This window comes from Lepisosteus platostomus, chromosome 9 (assembly GCF_059453375.1).
Source record: "Lepisosteus platostomus isolate fLepPlt1 chromosome 9, fLepPlt1.hap1, whole genome shotgun sequence".
NCBI classification, from domain to species: Eukaryota; Metazoa; Chordata; class Actinopteri; order Semionotiformes; family Lepisosteidae; genus Lepisosteus; species Lepisosteus platostomus.
The window spans coordinates 7,338,231-7,359,144 of record NC_142619.1 but is presented as its reverse complement, the minus strand read 5'-3'; the positions used below and the strand labels follow the sequence as shown (position 1 = coordinate 7,359,144).

The window sequence follows — 20,914 nt, the reverse complement described above, 5'->3', positions numbered from 1 at the left end:
AGTTCAGTCTCCAATGCCCTTTAAGTCTCCGCTTCCTATGTGTATTACCATTTAAATATAATAATCACCAATAGCAATTAAATCACAGTTCTGATTTAAGTTGTAGAGTACCGCTGCAGTTCATTTCGCATATGCTAATGAAAAACCGGGAAGTTTATTCATCACTTTATCAGCTCAATGGACTTATTTAATCTCATCATCTAACACTGCGATAAGTCATATTTTTCATGGTACAAAGATTTTTTTGTTGTTGTTTTTGTTTTTGAAGGCTGCGGTTCAGAAGACAGGTACAGAAACCGTGCAGAATGGGATGGGCATGACGTCAGGGCCTGGGGCAGGCTGCCTCAGTACTTCGGGCTTCCGCTCGGCTGTTTCCGGCCCCGAGCGCTGAGTCCCGCCCCGCTCGAGCGCTGCGTTGTTTGGGGACAGTAGGAAGATGGCGGCGGCCCCGCTGTACTGTGTCTGCCGGCAGCCCTACGATGTGAGCCGGTTTATGATCGAGTGCGACATTTGCAAAGACTGGTTTCATGGCAGGTAAGGGGACAGTCCGGTTATTTCGTTACGCGGCTGAAGGCGGGGGTGAGCGTCCCCGTTTACAGCCCCGGCGAACCCCCGAGGAGATTTAATGCGATGTCAAACGCGATCCCTAGGCTTTGGGGGGGTCTTCGTGTTTGTATTTCATTGGCATCATCTACCCCTAATCGGAGCACAGGCGAAACTGACCGTTGGGATTTTAATATTTTATTCTCACAAGGCGATCACGAAGACTGGCGTAACCCACCGCCCCCCCCCCCATCGGTCTTAGCTTCTAGCCTGCAGTCTTTTTATTTCATATATCGCTTTTTGCCCTCGGGGAGGAAAAAGAAAAAGAAAACAGCCCAACGTGATTCTGTTCTGTGGTAGCTCACAGCGTTGGTTTGCCGATCGCCGTGTAACGCGGAGCTGTAAATGTGGAGAAAGACACAGTTTGGGGGACTTTGGGACAGTTGTACCAAGTTATTGATTTCCGAGGAGCCCAGCGGCGCTCCTCCTTTGTAGCTTGAATGTTTCGGAGCTGTCACTGACCGGGGATGGTGTTTGTACACAGTCCCCGGGAGCTTGTGTGTGTCCCACGACCGCAACTACAAGTTCAGAAATTACTACCGTGAGGGGGGGACAACAGCGTCGAAATCGCCGTGTCTAGTATTTGTTTGTTCGTTCGAGTCAAAAAATAAATGTCCAAAATAAACGCAACAAAAGGATCGGGCGATCTTAGAGGGGGGGCAAATTTGGCCAAGTGCTAACGTCCGTGATGAAACTAAAGGGGGTCTACTTGGACAAGTAGGTAGCTGATAAAACCCCGTTTCACTGCCTCTTTTGTAACCCCCGTCGGCTGGATGTGTCAAGACGGTCGTGTGGCGATTGGAAAAACAAAACGACCCAAGTTAACGTCGAAGACCGGGGCGACCGGTTTAAAAAACGTCGAGAAACGTGCTGGACATGTCAACTTTTTCATGTACGGCGTCCAGCTTCTCTTTAGAAGTTTCAATTCGGCATTGATTGACGGGGAGTATCTACAGCGAGGCATCCAAATAAGTTGACCGGAGGTCCAAACGAAACGATTTGCCCCCCTTTTAAATTGGGGCTTTAAAGCGGTAATGATATGGTTAGCCGTAGTTCGTTTTGTGTTTTTGTTTTGTAACTGAAAGCCGCGGTTGAGCAAGGGGAGTAGGGGGTGTCTTTCAGTAGGGATTTGGGGAACTAAACAAAAGACGCGTGTGTTTTGGGAGTTGAGACGCGGCGAAAGTTGACTTTCCCTCGTCTCCTTCGGCTTCAGAACCGGCCCCGTATGGCTGTTTTTTTTTAATGTTTCGCGTTGTTGTTTATTTTTGTTGGGTGGGAGGGGAAATAAAAAGACGCGAGACGAAGGGGGAAAGAAAAGGTTGTTGTGATTGTTGATCTTTTTGATTGACAGGGTGGACATTTAAATACCCCCCTTTAAACAAAAATACTCTCGGGTAGACGGAGGGGGGCCATCTAGCGACCGAAGGAGGAATGTTTAAAGAGATAGCAGCATTTCTGACGTGTCCATGAGGGAAAAAAAAAACACACGGAAGCTTCCATGACCAAAATTTATGAACTAATATCCTCCTGGCAGTCCATACCCAATTCCGTAGTACCTTCGACTTTTGACAGATAACACATAAGCCTGGAAACTATCTGAAATTTGTCAGCATTCAAAAACGGTACAAACAAATGAAACGGGTTAGCTTGTGAAGCACTTTGAGTGGAGCCTTGTTTTGAATATGGTGAAGCAGGCTGAGTTCTTTCCAGTGGCAATTTGGAAAAGCATTTATTCTTTTAAAGTGAATCACAGCTTTTGTAAATGTCGCCCTTTATTCCCTCTTTCTTGTTGTTGTGAAGTAGCAGGCGACTGACGCCAAAACAATGCTTGGAAAGTTCTCAAATATGGTCACTGACTCGCGGAACAGGTTTTCACCCCCGCGAACTAACGAAAACACGACTTCAAGCCAAGAAACAATTTATCAGGTGACAAAAAAAGACTTTCAGCTTACCTGGCGCACACAGATCTCTTCTGCAGCTGCTGTCTGATTCTCCCTGGGCTGTTGTGATTTTTAAGGGATAAAGATGGTTTGTCCAATAAGGCAAATATGAAAATAACCTTAGCCTTGAGTGCCAAATAGTTTTTTGTTTTAATTTGAACACTTGACACAAGACATTTGGAATATGCCTCACTTTCCTCACTGATTTGCTTAGGAGTTTCAGTTTTTATTTTGATTAGTTCTGGCTGATCAGTATTCGTTTTGAGGACTTTATATATTTCTAGGTAGCGCTGCATTGTATGAGGTTGCCGGTATTGTTAACTATGTAGTTTTAATGGTCTTCAGTATCGTTCATCCCTTTTATAACTGCTTCATCCAATTAAGGGTCGTGGGTGAAAAGAGCCTATCTCGGCAAGTTAATGGGTACAAAATAGGTTTACAGCCTGGATGGGATGCCAGTCCGTCGCAGGGCACTCAGAAGCACACGGTCACCCCAAGGCCAGCTTTTTCAGCAGACAATTAACCTTCCAGTAAGTCTTTGGACTGTAGCAGGAAACCCATGCAAACTTGGAGTGAACATGCAGGCTCCACACAGATAGCCCCCAAGGTCTTGATTTGAACTCGGGGCCCCAGTGCTACAAGGCTGCAATGCTGATCACTATGCCACCTCAAGTATCGTTCAAAAACAAAATTTCAAGCAATTCCACACAAAATGAGCGTATCTTTATCGCTTGTTCATTTCTGTCAATTCTTGCAACCAGATTAACCATAGTTCAGACAGTTTTTTGCCCTGCCTCTTCCAGATTTGAGTGAACACTCTCTCGGAGTCTCTGAATCAACTGCACTGAGCACATTACATACGTTTTGGTCTGTTCACTATTATAAGTTGTTGAGTAATTCATGCCAACAAGTTTAACCTGCTTGGGCTTTGTGAATACATAAAGATGGATTTCAGTACCATCAAGAGCTTTCTGCTCCTGCCCTCTAACAGATGAACCTCTGACTTGATTTAAAATTCAAGTTAAAATTGCCTGTTCTATTCCCAAATGTGTCTCTCTGTCTCTGCTCAGAGCGTTTATCCCTGGTTCCACTTGGGGAGAATGGGGCAGTTTGTTTTCTGACTTGTACTGGTGATGGGGACACTATACTGTAAACAGGCGCCGTCCTTCGGATGAGACGTAAAACCGAGGTCCTGACTCTCTGTGGTCATTAAAAATCCCAGGGTGCTTCTTGAAAAGAGTAGGGGTGCAACCCTGGCATCTTGGCCAAATTTCCCATTGGCCCTTACCAATCATGGCTTCCTAATAATCGTCATCTCTGAACTGGCTTCATTACTCTGCTCTCCTCCCCACTGATAGCTGATGTGTGGTGAGTGTTCTGGCGCACTATGGCTGCCGTCGCATCATCCAGGTGGATGCTGCACATTGGTGGTGGTGGAGGGGACTGTCCAAAAAAGCGCTATATAAGTGTAAGCAATTATTATTATTATTATTATTATTATTATTATTATTATTATTATTATTATTATTACTGATGGACAGGAAGCAGGTTCCACGCTGATTGGAAGAGAGCTGTGACCCTCGTCATTTGAGTGCTGCAGCTCGCCAAATCTTGTGGCATGATGCAGGCGTCAGACCTGCAGCTGCACCTACTGTGCTTTGAAAGACAGAGTTGGTCCGGTTGGCTCGATACAATTCCAGACAGCGTTTCTTTAATGTCGTGTTTCGGCTGTCAAAATACTTTTTTTTTCCATTCTGAGAAAATACAGGACAGAGTCATTCCCGCAAGAATGCACTGGAGAACGTTGCCCTTTGTGCAAATACCAGATGTGTTTGTTTGAAGAACTCTGTATCTTAAGATACCAGTTACAGATAAGGGCCTGGTACTTTCACCCAAGTAGGCATGCTGTATTTAGAAAGAGAAATCAAGGAGAGGCAACATTTTGAAAGGCTGAAAGGTGAATGTACAATAGTTAGGTCTCGTCCTAGACCTGCAGTTCCTTGATTGTGATTTCTGATTAATCCTTAGTAATCTCCGTGGGCCATTAGATATATATACAATAAGAGACAGAATCAGTTGCATCCTGTTCAGCTTTTACATCTAAAACATTAACTTTAAAGATCTGTCCAATGTGCGAAGATGTAGATCTGAGGTTTGCAAGCAGATAATAAATAAAAAAGAAACGTCTACTGAAAAATCCTCCAATGCAACTAACTGCCTGCTATAAAAGGCCCCGTAAGTATTTTTAGGTTTTTGGGCTTAGCTACAGGCCGTCAACTGTGTAATAACGCAGCGTATCACTGAACGTCAGTCCTGTGTTACTTTCACTCTTATTCCTTTAAACTCAAGTCACATGCAGGCCGAAGTACAGCTGTCGGAGTTTGATTGCGGTTCAAGTGATGAGAGAAATTCCCGCTGTATCGCTGAAGCACGAAAAATGGATTACGACTCGTAATCCTCTACAGTAGAGCACTGAAGGGTCATACATAGTTAAGGCTCTACACAGGCCTTTGGACTTAGTATTTTTATATGTGTAGCCTAATTACTACTCCTATGTTCCCGATGAGCTGGCTGTTTTAGAAGGCACTCAACCAGATTTGAGGGGGCGTCTGGTCGTGACCCATTGTGCCTTCCAAACTGAAGTAGGTTTTAGAAGAAAAGTACGCACAGCACACTGTGTACTCTTTACATGTTTGGCTGTACAGTAACCATTTGGAAATTCTATTTTGTTTGTGTTGTAATAGCAAGTCTTACATAACCGGTGTGGGCTGCCAAGAATTCTAAGCTTGGAGTACAGGATGTATGAGCTCGAAACCTCAGTACAACATTTGGCATAAGATTTGCTGAACCTTTCTTAAAGGGAAAAAAAAAACCCTTAATAGGCAGAATGTAGGAGTAGGTCTACAAATCTGTGCTCTTACTCCCATCTTCTATCTGCTTGTAAAATGGGAAGAAAGGTTTGCGCGATGCATAATTGCACAGTTAACGGAAGTTTTAATATCTTGCGCGTTGATAATAAAAAGGTTGCCCTTTTTGGTTTGGGATCATTGTAAGGTTTGCATTTGTTTTAAACAGGGGAGTTGAAAAATAGTTGGTTTTGGAGATGGCGCCCTGACCAGCCTTATTTCTGGTTCCGTGGGAAAATATTTTTTCTGAAGCTTGTATATTTTTGACACTGGATGTGACCAGAGCGTCTCGCGGTTCCTAGTGCTGTATAAAGAGAGCGTGAATGAACAGATAACACCAAAGTGTTTAAATACATTAAAATGATTTCATAAGCGGTCATCTGATAACAAATATCCCTGTGTGATAAAGATAGCATCTCTTTAGATTCAGTAACTGGTTGCACCACCTTTGGCTAAAATAACTGTAATAACTTCATTACTTGTTCACTCCCATTCCCTCTGTATATCACTAGAACTCATGTGAAGCTCTGATAGCACTCCACGACGAAAATATGCTAAAATTCAGAGCGAATACTTTTTCACCCAGCTCTGCCTTCGGCCTGGTGCGGTATTATTTGGAGAAAATGGGTTTCCGGTAAAAAAAAGTTGATATGGCTGTACTGTCCCACATTGTATTCCGCGTGTACAGACTGTGTCAGAAATGCCCAGGCTATTTCTAATGTCTTTGTTCAAACCAGACAACCTTGAGGTTGTGCTCAGCTTTGTTATCATTATTGCAATAAATATACACACCCCTGCTTTTAAAGGAAGGCTTAAAACTTCAGCCCTCAATGAACTGATATGTATAGTACGTGAATGTGTTTTTTTTTCCTTGTGCAAATTAAAAATCTCAATTTTTAGGCCATTGTCGCAAGATTTGATGCTACCGAGCAAAACTGTAATTTCTTTGAGCAGCTGTCAAATTTTCAATGGCGCACGGGGTCAAAGATGGGGAACTATGAGAAGAGGTTTTTTTTTTTTCCCTGATCACGCACTCCTTGGGAAAGGAAGCTGAAGTCTGGGAAGATTTCACACCCGAACAAACAGCAATGAAACTTATTCACTTTGGTTTGATGCGTTCTTGATTCGTTGTACACGTGTCACAAAACGCTGACAGAAGCCCAAAACGGGATGTTCTTCTTTTTTTTTTTCAGCAATCAGATTGTCTTCCTTGTAGCACTGAAGAAAATGTGCAGGGTGATTGAGGAGGGATTGCTTCATTGTAAGAGGATTGCAAATGAGGTTTTTTTTTTTGCCTTCTCAGCAGCCTCCCAAAGACCTGGCCTGCTTCTGGGTAGAGTCGATTAAGTGGGTTAGGCATCTTTTGGTCCCTGTTCTTCTGCAGTGTGTTCCTATTGTTCATACTCCCTTGTCTGCAACTCAGCTCACCACCAATAGGATTATACTGTCTAGCCAGTCAGTGGGATGTGTTATTATCAGGCTGTGAACACAGGCCCATCAGGGGTTTTGAAGGATTATAAGCCTCTTTGCAACTCCTGTCAAAGCTTAGGATGTGCCAAGATTTCTCTGTTCCATACTGTATTTATTACAGTAACACCTGGAGTATATGTCAAAGACTTAACTCTCTGTCATTGCCTTTTTGTGATCCCCAAAGGACTGGATTACAAAACGTGCAAATCGGGACTACATTCAAAAGGACTTGATATTTCTTTTTTAACACATGCACTGTATGATCGTTTGACCTAATCAGAGAGCTTTTAGCGCATTCGATTATTCACAGTTTTGAGAGAGTCCGTCCAGTCCAGTAAGTCCTATAGGTCACCCAAAATCTTGGGGTTTCTAAAGGTTGGGAATATTTGCACATTATGGAGTCCTTCAGGAACTTTTCAACTAAGGCGGTCTGATCCTTGAAGGTTGAAGTGTATTGTTTTCTCTCCCCAAGGATTGTTAATTGAACACACAAGCGGCACATTTCCACAAACTGTTCCAAGTTTTTTTCAAGTTAGGAAGTGGCAATGACAAGTTTTCTTATTAATCTCGCTCGGCTGGGGCTCTCCGGGAGCCTTAGTTGGAGATTCCAAATTGAGGGCCTACAGACTGGCAGTTTCCCATCGCAGGGGCCTCTTTTTCAAGTCATACTTCCAATAGAAACTCCCCAAATCTAAAAACGTGAACATCCAGTATCCTTCTAATGTTGGGAATTCAACAGAAACAAAAGTCAAGGTTAAGATGGCTCTCGAGAAACCCAAGTGGTTGTGGAGCGAGTCTTGGAATTTGGTGTGGGGAAATGTTTCTACTGTTCTTAAAGTTAGCATCCCCGGGTTCCAGTTAGTGATAGAGTGATAGGCTTCAGTGGTGATGGATGCTGACTTTGGTGGCATGTTGGTGCAGTGCTTAACATTCCTGCCTCGCAGCCTAGGTTCAGTTCCAAGGGTGCTGTCTGTGTGGAGTTTGGATGTTCTCCCTGTGTTCACATGGATGTTCACGAGGTGCTCTGGTTCCCTCCCACAGTTCAAAGACAAACTGGTAGGTCAGTTGGCTTCTGGGCACACTTGCCCTGACTTGAGTGTGTGCCCTGCGGTGGACTGGCATTTTATCCAGGGTGTACCCTGTCTTGCGCCTGTTGCCTGCTGGGATAAGCTCCGGCTCCCTCCCCCCCCCCCCCCCCCCCAGACCCTGTACTGGATAAAGCGTTTAGAAAATGGCTAGATGGAAGCTGTCATGCTGATGCGTGTCCGTCAAATCTCAAACTGGACCGTTCACAAATCTGCTCTGGTTGTGTGGGTGTCCGTGTTCCGGAAAAATCTTCTCAGAGGCGCGGTGTGCTTGTGCTCCGGTTGTTTCCGGAGACCCTGTTGGTGTCCGGCTCCGAGACGTGCCTTTGCGATCGCACTAAAGCACGCCTCCCGCCTTGTGCAAGTTCAAAGCCCCATCCATCACAGCCCCCCGCCGCAAGGAAGTGCTGAACAGAGATGGATGGAGTCAGTCATCCATTATCCTTAATCATGGGTTTTGGTGTGCGGTTGGTTCAGTATTGGTTTAAAAAGAAACAGCAGAGCTCCAGAATGCTCAGTCCTCCTCAGTCGGTGGTTTCTTTTTAAGTCCGGGTGTCTTGTTTGATCGGGTGTCGTGCCGATTCAGTCCCGCGGCGGCACGTCCCTGCGTTTCCCTAAAATGGGCCAAGTCCTCCTTTGAGTTCTCTGTCTGTTTCTCTCTCTTCACCAGTTGCATGTTTACCTGTTCATATCCCTGTGACTGAAGGGTGGCAGTTCGTGTTCCTGTTCTGCAGTATGACAGTGCGAAGTCGTATCCGATTGAGAGGCTGTGGGCCAGCCACCTTTGAAATTGATTTTTAGGCCCTTATTGCTGGGAGAAGCAAGCCTTGTTCGTTCCAGGCATACGCTTTTGTCAGAGAGGCGTGCTGATGATGATATTAAAAAAAGATCCATTTGGCATTATCCCGCATTCCTTGCCTTTGCGACAACGATGCGCCTGGCATTCATTCCCCTTTTCTTTCTGGTTCTATGGCTTTTTCCGTGGCACAATTACCTTCCCTTTTGAATAGTATAGAACTCCGATCTGTCCCACGAGAGTTCCCTATCGGGATAATTCTACTTTCTCACAGCAAAAGCCAATTGTGCTTGAGTGAGACAAACTTTAAGTGGTTTTGTGCCCGTCAGTGTACCTTTACGGCCCAGAAACAGAAACCTAACAGAACCTGAAGAAAAGGACCTGCACGCTCAAAATGCTCACTGTTTTTGTGCAGTCAAACACTCCAGTGTCTGCCTCAGTGGGTTCATCGGTTCACGAGATTAACTCTCGGTGAGCTGAGGGAGTGTATACCGCGGAATACAAACGTGGTTCTAAATTGAAAGTTATTTGACAGGTAGGTTAATTCTTTTAAGTTTTAACACTTACTTAAAAATGCCTTTAAGGGTTTGGTTTTAGCTCTTTAACTGTAGCTTGTACTGCGGTTCACAAATCCAAGCATTATGCATTGTTGCGAACCCAGGAATTTGCTTTCTGAGGTTTTTGACCTTGTCAGCCCAGGGTTTAGTTGTGTATCGAACAGCAAGGTTCGGACTTCAGAGGTGATGGCCTCCCCGGCACGTTTATTTTCTCAAGCCGAGCTCGAGCCTGGGGGGCTGTCTGGGTCCTGAAGAGGAAGTCTCCTTTTGTATTTCCTGTCCTCCTTCCTTCGGCTCATTTCCTGCTGCACAATTAACTGTTGAACGGACTCTTTTGTAAGCTGTGCTCCACAAACAGCCTCTGTACGGAAGGACCATAAGTAATGTTAGATGATAAGAGCTGCTTTTTAGCGGGTTAGGCCAGCGGCTTCCTCGGGGATGAAGGATTGGCTCTCAAGCTTGCCTGATCTCAATCTGCCTGAACATGTCTGGGATACCCCTGGGAGAGACTGCAATATCTCAAGTACTCAAATAGGTCAGTGCGTGATCTTTTGCGACCTTGTCACACAGCTCGGTGTGATGCAATCTGTATTAATGGTGGGCCAAGAGACTTTTCTGTCTCCAGGTTTTACTTTCTTTCCAAGCCGCAGTGCAGTTTTCTGCTTGCCCGCTGAGGTTTTTTTTCAGCGTTCTCTGTTAGTTTTAGTGTCAACCATACAGCGCACACTACGCAACATGATGCAACAGCTTGTTGTCCTTCCTTAGACACACGTGTCCTTTTGATTTGTTTGTGTGTGACATTTGCATAATGTTTTGAACACAAAAAAATGTCCTGTATGCCACTTGGGACTCCATCAGCACACCAGGGTAAACACCAATGGTTAACACTTTTCGTAGTTATCACCATCCTGTAGGCAGTCGGCTGTGAGGCTTTTTCAGGCATCACCGAGCTGATGGTACAGCCTCCCTTTTAAAGTTAATCTTTGTTTACACCTGAATTGCCCTGCCGTGTGTCCTGCAGTATAGGCGCACCACAGAAACCGTACCACACTCTACAACTTGTTAAAAATTAGAAAAAGGCTGAAGAACTGTAAGGGGATGTGTGCATCGTTGTAAGGCCTGTGCCATACGTGTGGGCTGGCACACACGTCTGTTGCCACCATATCACCCTGCAACTCACAACTGGCAACCCACTGAAGGTCAGCAGGTGTGAGCCTGGCCAGTACCTGGATGGGAAACCCCCTGGGAAAAACTAAGGTTGCTTCTGGAAGAGATGTTAGTGGGGCCAGCAGGGGGCACTCACCCTGTGGGCTGTGTGGGTCCTTATTTCCCAGTATAGTGACGGGGACACTATACTGTAAGCAAGCGCCGTCCTTTGGATGAGACGTAAAACCGAGGTCCTGACTCTCTGGGGTCATTAAAAATCCCAGGGCGTTTCTCAAAAAGAGTAGGGGTGTAACCCCAGCGTTCTGGCTAAATTTCCCCTTGGCCCTTACCAATCATGGCCTAATAATCCCCATCTATGAACCTGTAAAGGTTACCTGTAAAGCGCTGTGAGTGGAGTATCCAGAAAAGCGCTATATAAGTATAAGGAATTATAATAATTAATTACCATTATAACACCTGCATTGTGCAGTGGCTCGAGCAAGAGCCCTGTAACCTCTTCCCACTGCGGTTTCCCCCCTCCCATCGAGTCTCAAGCAGAGTAGTGTTGTGCTAAATCGTGGTTATTAGTACAATACCTTGCAATTAATCTATCTGCTGCTGGTGGGTTGAATGGGCTGCCTGGGCTTTGTGGGAATTCTCTGTGTTGCCAGGTGTGTGCTATCTCTCAGAGATTCCCTCGTCCCTCCCCCCCCCATCTGAAAGCTATCTTCAGTGCCATCAGAGATCTTAGGCTCCTATTTCAGCCGTTGTTAAAGCCCCTGTTGTGGGGTTGCTATTTAGACAGTCAACTATTTCCCCTTCTCTGCCATTGTCAGTCTCTGCTGGCTGCCCCTGGAAAACACAATGACCCTTTGAAGCCGGGCTGCCGAATGAATAACGTGACTTCACAGATCGCTAGCTTGCCCGGCTTTCAGAGCCGCTGCTCGCCATTTGTCTTTGGCAGGAGCCTTGAATTCGTGGCGTTCTTCCCCTTTGTGAAGCGGTCTGGCGCAGTGGTTAGCCTCGCGGGGTTCCCATCTGCGTGGAGTTTGCACGTTCTTCACGGTGTTCCCGTGAGTTCGAAAACCTGACGAGTAGTTAGCGGGGGGGAAAGTTGGACCTGGTGTGAGTGTGTGCGTGTCTGCGTGTCCTGTAATGGACAAGCGTCCCATCCAGGATATACCCATTGCGCCCCACTGTTTGCCAGTATATTCTCCGGCTCCCCCCTGCAGCTCCGAGTTCAATAGAGAAGTAAGAAAACAGATGGATGGAGTTTACGTTTGACGCAAATACTCTTGGAGGAGAGGCCGAAAGGTTACTGTGGCGTTTTTCTGTATTTTGAATGCTTTTCTCCGAGGTGTGTGCTAGTGTCAATGCACAGGGAAAGCGCGGAGGACGTTTTCATGGGAGGCGCAGTACTGCCAATCGTATTGCTACCTTTCCATTATTCCTTCTGGTCCGTGACGAGAGAAAAGCAGCAGAGACACATAAACAGCTACTTTTTAAAGTTGTAAGGTAGATATGAATTGTTTACCTTGTGATCTTTCTCCCAATCGTTTTACACCCCTTTACGAAATGTGACCTACTTCTGTGCTGCCGTCATGTAGTAATAATTATATATAGTAGTTCAGGTGGGTAGCTGCGTCAGCATGCGTAGGCTGCAAAGGAACAAGTAATAGGTTTATTCCATGCTGGAAAAAAAAGAAGAAAGAGAACACAACGTTTCGGCCGTGGAGCCTTCTTCAGGTGTGAAGAAACCTGAAGAAGGCTCCACGGCCGAAACGTTGTGTTCTCTTTCTTCTTTTTTTTTCAGCATGGAATAAACCTATTAATAATTATATATATATGTATTTGATTTTTAACAGATAACCTGCTAACTAATGCTTTTGTCCAATATCAAGACATGGATATGCAGCCTTTCTTTAGTTAAATTGTGACGGGACAAATTCCACTTCTAGGCTACAAACAGATTTGGAAATTTGAAGCTCATGACAGATATATTAGTTCTCCACTTCCATAAAATTGCCTGGTTTGGGGTCAGACCTATGAAGACCAGACTTCAATCAGTCAGCGGTAGAGACTTTGTGTGTGCTTGTGGATCTTGCTGCCAAATTCCTCAGAAACACGGCCACTTTTTAATCTCATTTAAAGACTCTTCGGAGTGGCTTTTATTGTGTAATTGCTTTACTAGGTCAGTTGTGCTTTTCTTTCTTTTGACTTATTTGTACGGTTCTTGGAAGATCTTGAAAAGTGCACAGAAACGATATGTGATGAATAGAAACTGCATCCCTGTGACAGACCAAGAGTTTCCAAAATTGAGGTATGTGCCACTGGCATGTTTATCCAGCTGAGGGGGAAGAGGTGTCCTGTCTTTTTATGGTCAATGGTGTCGTAGCGAAGTTCTGAAAACCATTTGTGCTTCTTTGCAGCCTTTGAGGTTGGCTTGCAAAGTGCAATCAGTCTGTGTCTGTTGTACACCCTTCTAAAACGAAACCAAAGCAAATTGAATTGGAGTCATTCAGTTCTTCATCTGCTTCACAGACTCACTTTGGGGCCCTTAATCAGACTGAAAATATAGTATGGGAATGAGTGTTTGTAGTATCACAGCAGACAGAGAAATGCTCTGCATTTTTATTGTATAATCAGCGTGGATGATTACTGGCAATTTTCACACTGTGCTGCAGCAGCTTCTGAGTGCTTAAATAAAGCCTGTGAGGTGCAGAGGGATTTTTCCATGGCTTATAACTTAACAGGAAGGCACTGTTACAATGCAAATGGATGATAAAAATACAGAATTATGTGTGTTAACCCCACCCCCCACCCCCCCGCAAAAATACCAATAATTGTTTTTTTCTTTGAGTAGGCATGTGTAAAAAAAAATGTCACATGCAAGCCTTTAATATTGTAGCCTCCAGCCTAAGGTAGCTAGTGCAGTTGCTTGAGTTTCGATTATTTCTTAGATATTTTTCTGTAATCGTTTTGCGGTGCACTTAAAAGGCCTTTCCTGAAATATCGGTGAGAAATTTCCCGGCCTGTAGTTTTGCTCTGTGCATTTGGGCTTAATTCTTTCCGGTAGCTCTTGCAGGAGCATCTACTTTGCTTTAGAAATCTCACTGGGGGCAACAATAGAAAAGGAAATGGACGGTGGTTTTGATTTTAAAATAATTATTTTTTCATGTGCGGCGTATTTTCTGCCTGGAGCGGCTTTTAACAGGAAGCTGAAGTCTAAAAATAGACTGGTGTGTGTGGGTAGGAGCTGTGACCCCAGCAATGAGAGGGACAGTATGCAGTGGGTGAACAGAGCCTTTCTACAGAAACATTAGTTAAAGGCTCCCCTCTCGCTGATGTTTCTGTGGAGAGTCAACAGGGAGAGGCTGACCTGAGGGCCGCATTTGCTTTCGGGGGTGATGGTTCTCGTGTGAATGGAAGTTTAAAACCTTCAGACCCGTGTTTTGTACAAACTTTGAGGTCTGTAACATATTTGTGAATTTTTAAAGACAGAAAATGTTGTGCAGGTTTCCATCGTCTGTGGATTTTTCTCTTCTGGAAGTAATAATAATAATTAATAATTGCTTACACTTATATAGCGCTTTTCTGGACACTCCACTCAAAGCGCTTTACAGGTGATGGGGACTCCCCTCCACCACCACCAATGTGCAGCATCCACCTGGATGATGCGACGGCAGCCATAGTGCGCCAGAACGCTCACCACACACCAGCTCTCAGTGGGGAGGAGAGCAGAGTAATAAAGCCAATTCATAGAGAAGTAGTGTTTTTCCTGTGCTGTTAGGTGCTGTGCCCTAAGTTAACCGATGGTTGAATTGTTAACTGGGCAGCACGGTGTTGTTCGAGTTAGCATGGGCTTGATTCTGAGAGCCTGCTGAAATGAGCTTGCATGTTCATGTCTGTTTTCTACAGGTGTTATAGCTGCTCCCTATCTCATAAAGATGCAGGATAACTTGGCTATTTGGCTGCTCTAAATTGCCCCGTTACCTGTGTTTCTCCAAGGAGTATTTATTTGTGTGTGTAGGGAGAGTTTTGATCCATCCAAAAAGAAACAAAGCAATAAATCAGTTGAAGCACAACACATTGCAGTTTATATCCGCCTGCTGACATTAAGGACTAACACTATTCAGTGCTTTAATGAAGTAGTCAATGGCTGCAGAATTAATGGAATACAGACTATTGTATTAAGTGGGCCTACTGTAGCTGGCAAACACAGATCTGCGGTTTCTCTTCCCTTAATGTGGTTGTACATTGGATGGACCCTTGTTTGTGGATAGCAGGAAAAGTTGGGAGGGTAGTTCACTGGCATCACAGTGTGGTTTATACATCAGGTACCCCAGCCAGGGGAAAACCTTGTTCAGCCTCCCTGCTCCTTTTAGTCCTTTGCTTTGTTGGGCAGTCAGGTTTAGTTTCCCTAGAGCTGCATAGTATTTTCTGATTCAAGTACTCAGGGACAGTGCGTCATGCCCGAGAGCCCTGCTTTTGAAATGCCTACCTCCTCTGTGTTTTTCCGAGCGTCTTTTGGAGGTATAGAACAACAACAAAAAAAAAAAAGCATTGCACTCAAATAAAGCAGTCAATACTGTAGAAAGCACTGTAGCCCCACAGTGTTTCAAAGATGTAAAACTCTTCAGCAGCAATATCTCTGGAATTACCGAAGAGCTTTACAGCTGTGAATCACTGATACTTTACTGTAGCAGTCACTATCACCTAGTATATATGGAGGTACTGTGCAGCTTTCGTGCCTTTTTTTACACAATAAAATGTGACGTCTCTGCCTACTGACAACTATTTTTGTGTGGTCTTTTATACAAAGTTTGACTTGTCCAGAACTGATCAGTTTATTGGCTTGGTACTGTTGGAGTGTTCCTGCACTATTTAAATGTTTCATAAGATCGCTAGGAGGTCATTCAAGAGTCACCAAATAGACTGGGACTCTCCGGTCCCCTTCCTCTATGCTGACATGGCCTAGCTGAAGTGTGGTCAAACCCTGTTTTACCCTAAGGATGACTTTCATGGTTGGCATGGTGATAAGTATTGCTGCCTCGCAGCAGTGGGGCCTTGGGTTCAATTCCAGACTTGGTTGTGCTGTCTGTGTGGGGTTTGTATGTTCTCCATGTCTTCCAGTGGGTTTATACTGGGTGCTCCCACAGTCCCAGAACACACTGGTAGGTCAATTGGCTTCAAGGAAAACTGGCCCTGGTGGGATAGTGTGTGTCTGCGTGCGTGCCCTGCGATGGACTGGGGTCTCGTTTGGGGCCTGCCCTGACTTGTGCCCATTCCGAAAATGGATGGGTGGACAGAACAGACTATTTGCTCTGAGCTTGGACGTTAAAATCTTGGGTGCAGGATTCAAGGCAAGCCAGGGTCAGTATAGCTTATTACTTTCTCAGCTGTCCTCCTAGATGAGGGCTTTCTCACTCTGGGCCTGCAATACTATGATAATAATCAATCTCCCATCTGTGAACTGGCTTCATCACTCTGTGCTCCTCCCCACTGAGAGCTGATGTGCGGGGAGCGTACTGGCGCACTTTGGCTGCCATCACATCATCCAGGTGGGGGCTACACATTGGTAGTGGTGGTGGAGGGGAGTCCGAGAAAGCACTATATAAGTGTGAGCAACTGCTATTATTATTACTAATCCTTGGCAATGGCAGTAAGAATGAGCTGAGCGGTGCTGAAAACCGTTTAGTTCCACCTTTGTTAAGGACGAAGCTGCTTTCTGGGGCCAGCAGGAAACCAGGGGGGCTCGGAGAAGCTCTGGGCTTGTGCGGCCTGTAGGGCGTCACAGGATTCACGAGGCTCGGCCGCTCGCTGTCCTCTGGGTGACATGTAAGCTCCATTGTTTGGGTTCCTGATCATAAGGTCAGCAGGCAGCAGGGCCAGAGGGGCACATGTCTCGGAGGAAGAATACGGAACGGCGCTTAGTGGAAGATTGCCTTTAGTTCGTCCTCATCTGTTAGGAGTATGTGTGGTGTGCTCTGTCGAGTAAGATAAGAGATAAGGCCACTTTATTGGCCATATACAATTTCTTGCATTAGGAATTGGTCTTTTTGCATACCCCAGCTTGCTCTCCATGAGACACACAGACAGGGAGAAAAGCTTGGGGTCAGAGCGCAGGGTCCAACGGAGTAGGATTCCACTGCCAGCAGTGGGATTTGTACCTGCAACCTTCCAGCCACAGGCGCAGATCCTTAGCCACAGTGCCACCGCTCCGCTCCATATTATAGTTACTAGTAACTGCAGACTTGACTTTCAAGAAACTGCTTCGGTTTTGTATGGGTCTTTCTGCTTTGTATATTGGGGATCCCAGCGGTCTGACACTTCCTGACACTTCCTCGCAGCTTTTAAAGATGTTTTTGTTTTGTGACTCCCCACACCCCCCCCCACCCCCCCACCAAACACACTTCCTGCAATTCCACCTAGATCAAAGCGCCCAGAGGATTTCCGAGCTCCCTCCTCCAGGCAGTTTCTCCCTTTTAAAGGAGCCCTGTTTGAGTTTCAAAGGTAGTTTCCTCTCCTGATCGCTTCCCACCCACAATGGTGAGGAGTCAGCTCTCAGAGCTTTGATGTGGGCATCACCCCCCTCCTAGTCGATCAGTGGGGCTTCCCCCAAACCAGGGAAGGCGTGCTGCCTCAATCCCTGTAAGCCCAGTCTGGAATTTTAACTGCAACGTCTCCAAACGGATCTGATCCTTAGGGATCGGGGCCTGCTCAGTCCGGCATGTCCGATTGGCTAGCAGACTAAGTATCTGTCTGGCTAACTGGCTATCTGACAAAAAATTCAAATCAAAAGTTTCAGCGTTAAAATCAGCATGATATTCATCCTGCCTCTAATGCCTGTTAGACTTGGTTTCTTACGTGTTTGAGTGGGAAGCTGTCAGGTTGTGTTGGCAGCCAAGAAACAAGTAAAGTTTAATTCCACGCTGAAAAACAGAAAGTTGAAAGGCTCAGTTTTGCTATTAAGCTTTCTTCAGGTGTGAGAGAGAGACTAAAGTTGTACTTGAACTGTACCTTCCTGAATAAATGCCGAAAAGGTTTATGAAAATCAGTGAAGAGCTAACGTTACAAGAGACTCATTTTCTTTCCAAGTAACAGCCTCTTTCTGGTAATGAACCATAGTTCTACAGCTGAATTCCGCTCCCTTCTCCCAGCGTATTTTGGTGTTATACATTGGACTTATAACAATGAGTCATTCGGTTTTTGTATGTCCCTGTTTGCGAGTTGTTTGCAACATCTTAACGTTATATATATAGTATTTAGAGATAGAGCTGCAGCTACCATTACTGTAGACATTTTTCTGAATTTGAGGAAATAATCCAATTTGAGCAAAAATCCTGTTTTCAATCCATCCTTTATTGTGTAGCGGACAGTATAACTTTGTCCACTGAAAAACCTTTCAATTTCAGAAGACATCTCTTACTGTAAATGTGTGTAAGACATGATCCCCGTGGTTTTTAGCTAGAAAAACAAGCAAATACTTCTTGGATTGTACCATGAAGCAGTTTGCTTTCATCTTGGTATGTGTGCATAATCGTTTCGGCCCCCTTTCTCCCTTGGCGAATTTTTCTCAAATCCAGAAACTTGGCTGAATATAGTGGGCATTGTATGGACAGAATAGTTATCAGTGTTGCTCCACGAAATCATTTCTAACACCTCGAAATAGCATCATTTAAGGTTGGCTTTGTCTGCAGCACACTTTTTTCTCCGAGTGTCTGTGCTGTACAGCAGTCTTTAAAGTGTCAGTGGACATACAGTTCATTTTCAGCGTGACCTTGTTTCACCTGTTGCTCTTATTTCTCAGGCACGATCGATTTAGCCACAGCTAAATTAACCCCTCTCCACCCTCGGAGACCTGTTGTTTGGAGAGACCAAATTATTTGCTGTGGAAACGACAACAAAAAAAAAGTAGTAAAGGAGCAAGTAATAAGTTTATTCTATGCTGAAAAGAGAAGAGGAGACACCGCGTATGGCTGTGAAGCCTTCTTCAGGTGTATCCGAAACATTTTTTCTCTCTTCTCTTTTCAGCATGGAGTAAACCTATTACTTGTTCCTTTGCAGATCACGCATGCTGACGCAGCTACCCACCTGAACTACTAAAAAAAAACAAAGTAGCTCCCTTTGCTCCCAAATTAGTGTGAAAGATGCCACAGGTGACTTCCTAGCGATACAGAGAGCCCAAACACTCCTGTGGGTGCATGCAGTTTCTTTTCAATAAACATTCGGCCTGAGTTCCTTAGTAAATTGCTAGCTTGCCTTCAGGACAAGATCTCAGGCATGTGAACAAGGTGGTCAAAGAAGACCGAGCCAGTTCTATATTTGTTGCTCACTTGAAGGCAGCTGAAAGAGTCGAAGGAGGTAGAATCATCCAGGCATTATTTTTTTTTACCACTTCTGACACTATCCCGGCAAGCAATGGGTACATCCTAGATGGGACACCAGGTCACTGCATGGCAGACAGACACAAGCACACACTTGCACCAGGTCCATTTTTCCTAGAAGCCAAATAAGCTATCAAGTATCAAGCCTCGCACCCGAAGAAGGCTCCACAGCCGAAACGTTGAGTTTCCTTTCTTCTCCTTCCGGCATGGAATAAACTTTTTACTTGTTCCTTTGCAATCTACAAGTATGTTTTTGGACAGTGGGGGGGAAACTGGAGCATCTGGATTACACCCAGGGGAGCACAGGGATCACATACAAACTCCACGCAGACAGCAGACCCAGAATTGAACCCAGGGTCCCCACGCTGCCAGGGGCTGTGCGGCACAGAGGTGAAAACCACTTCTCCTTATTGAGGACCAAACTGAATGGAAGCTTCCAGAGCAAAAAGGCTATTGTGTTCAAAAAGCTCTGTGTGAAATCTGAGCTCCTTATCTCCGTCCCTACGGTTTTATTTACCTTGCTGGTGCTTCGGGCTGGTCAGCTGCTCTCTGCCGGTGTCGGGTTAAAGTTGGCTTCAATGTTTGTCGGAGCCCGTGCGTGGAATCTGTCGGCAGAGTGGGAAATGATTTTGGGGAGAGAAGACACGGGGCAGCAGGTGTGTGGGAGGGCAAGCCTCAGGTCTGGGCCCTAGTGCCGCCTCTCGCTTGTCATTCTCTCTGCAGCCGGAATGACGCTGCACTCCAGAGTAGAATATTAAAAAAAAAAGTTTGAAGGGATGTGCGCTGCAGCTCATTTTGCAGAAGGGTGTCAGTGGGTTTGCTTTCTGTTTCCCGAGCAGGGCTCTTCATTTTGTGAATGGCCTGGTGAGGGGGTCGCCCTTCCCCCTCTTTCCTTCTCCTTTAAGACTGTCGCTGTGGTGCTGGGGGTCAGGCAGGGGGGGCCCACGGGGGTTGTGACCTCACCCTCCCCCCCCACTGTTGCCCCAGCCTCTGTTCACACAGTGTCACAGAAAGAAGATACTTCTGGATTTGACTTCATCCCAGTACCTTTCTCGAAAAGAGTAGGGGTGTTAATCCCGGTGCCAGATTCCCTGCCTTTACCAGTCATGGCCTCCTAATAAATCCCCATCTCAGAACTGGCTTCATCACTCTGTTCTCCTCCGTGCCGATAGCTGATGTGTGGTGAGCGTACTGGTGCTCTTGCATCATCCAGGTGGGGCTACACATTGGCGCTGGTGGAGTAGGGTCTCCTTTACCTGTAAAGCGCTTCGAGTGGACTGTTCAGAAGAGCTACGTCTAAGGAGTTCATCGTTATCATTTTTTTTAACAGTGGCTACTCAAGCGAACACGTTGCTATAGCGTGGCTTTCCAGACTTTTAAACATCAAGCCTAACCAAGTGAGCTTCCACAGCACGGCAAAAAGCACAACTGGGGAAAATGCGAATCTTGGCACTAAAAGAAATCTTTTTGGATTGGAAACAAGAATCAGAAGTGTTGCATTTCTGGATTCAAATTGCTGTCTGGTTATTGGCCTATAGAGGAAAGCAGGGGTAAGGACTGAATTGATGAATGTTTTTTTTTTATCCTGTTCTGTAAGCTTTGATTAAATTAGATGAAAGAGCTGACTGCATAGCTTGTAGAGAAGGAGGTGTCTTGACTCTGGGTCAGCACGGACAAGATTGTAATTCTAACATTAATGTAGATCTTGCAGTATAAATCTTTGAGTAGAAACGCCTAAATTAAACTCGAATCATTGCCATGGAGAATCTTTTCCACCCAGTAAAAGCTTCCCCTCTTTTAACAAAGCACAATTTGATGGTGCAGTGTGTACATCCCAGCAGAAAAACAGGGGGGAAAATGATCAAATGAGTTCAACCGTGTTCACCAGGGAAGAGCGCTGTGCCGTATAATTGTCCAAAACTGTGAAGCTCGGTCGATTAAAACCATTGAGCCCATTTGCATTTTATATATCAAAATATTCCATCTGATCACACAACAGACTTGGCAAAGAGAAAACAGTACAG

At 45.3% G+C, this 20,914-nt stretch overlaps 1 protein-coding gene across 1 annotated transcript in view; it reads left to right on the top strand.

Annotated features, from left to right (window-relative positions):
• The first annotated feature begins 379 nt into the window (after positions 1-379).
• kdm7ab (lysine (K)-specific demethylase 7Ab) overlaps positions 380-20,914 on the top strand; it is a 53,596-nt gene continuing 33,061 nt past the window's right edge. The window contains exon 1 of the mRNA XM_088646731.1: positions 380-534. Coding sequence (XP_088502857.1) covers positions 437-534 — 98 coding nt within the window. The 5' untranslated portion in view covers positions 380-436. The remainder of the gene's footprint in view (positions 535-20,914) is intronic.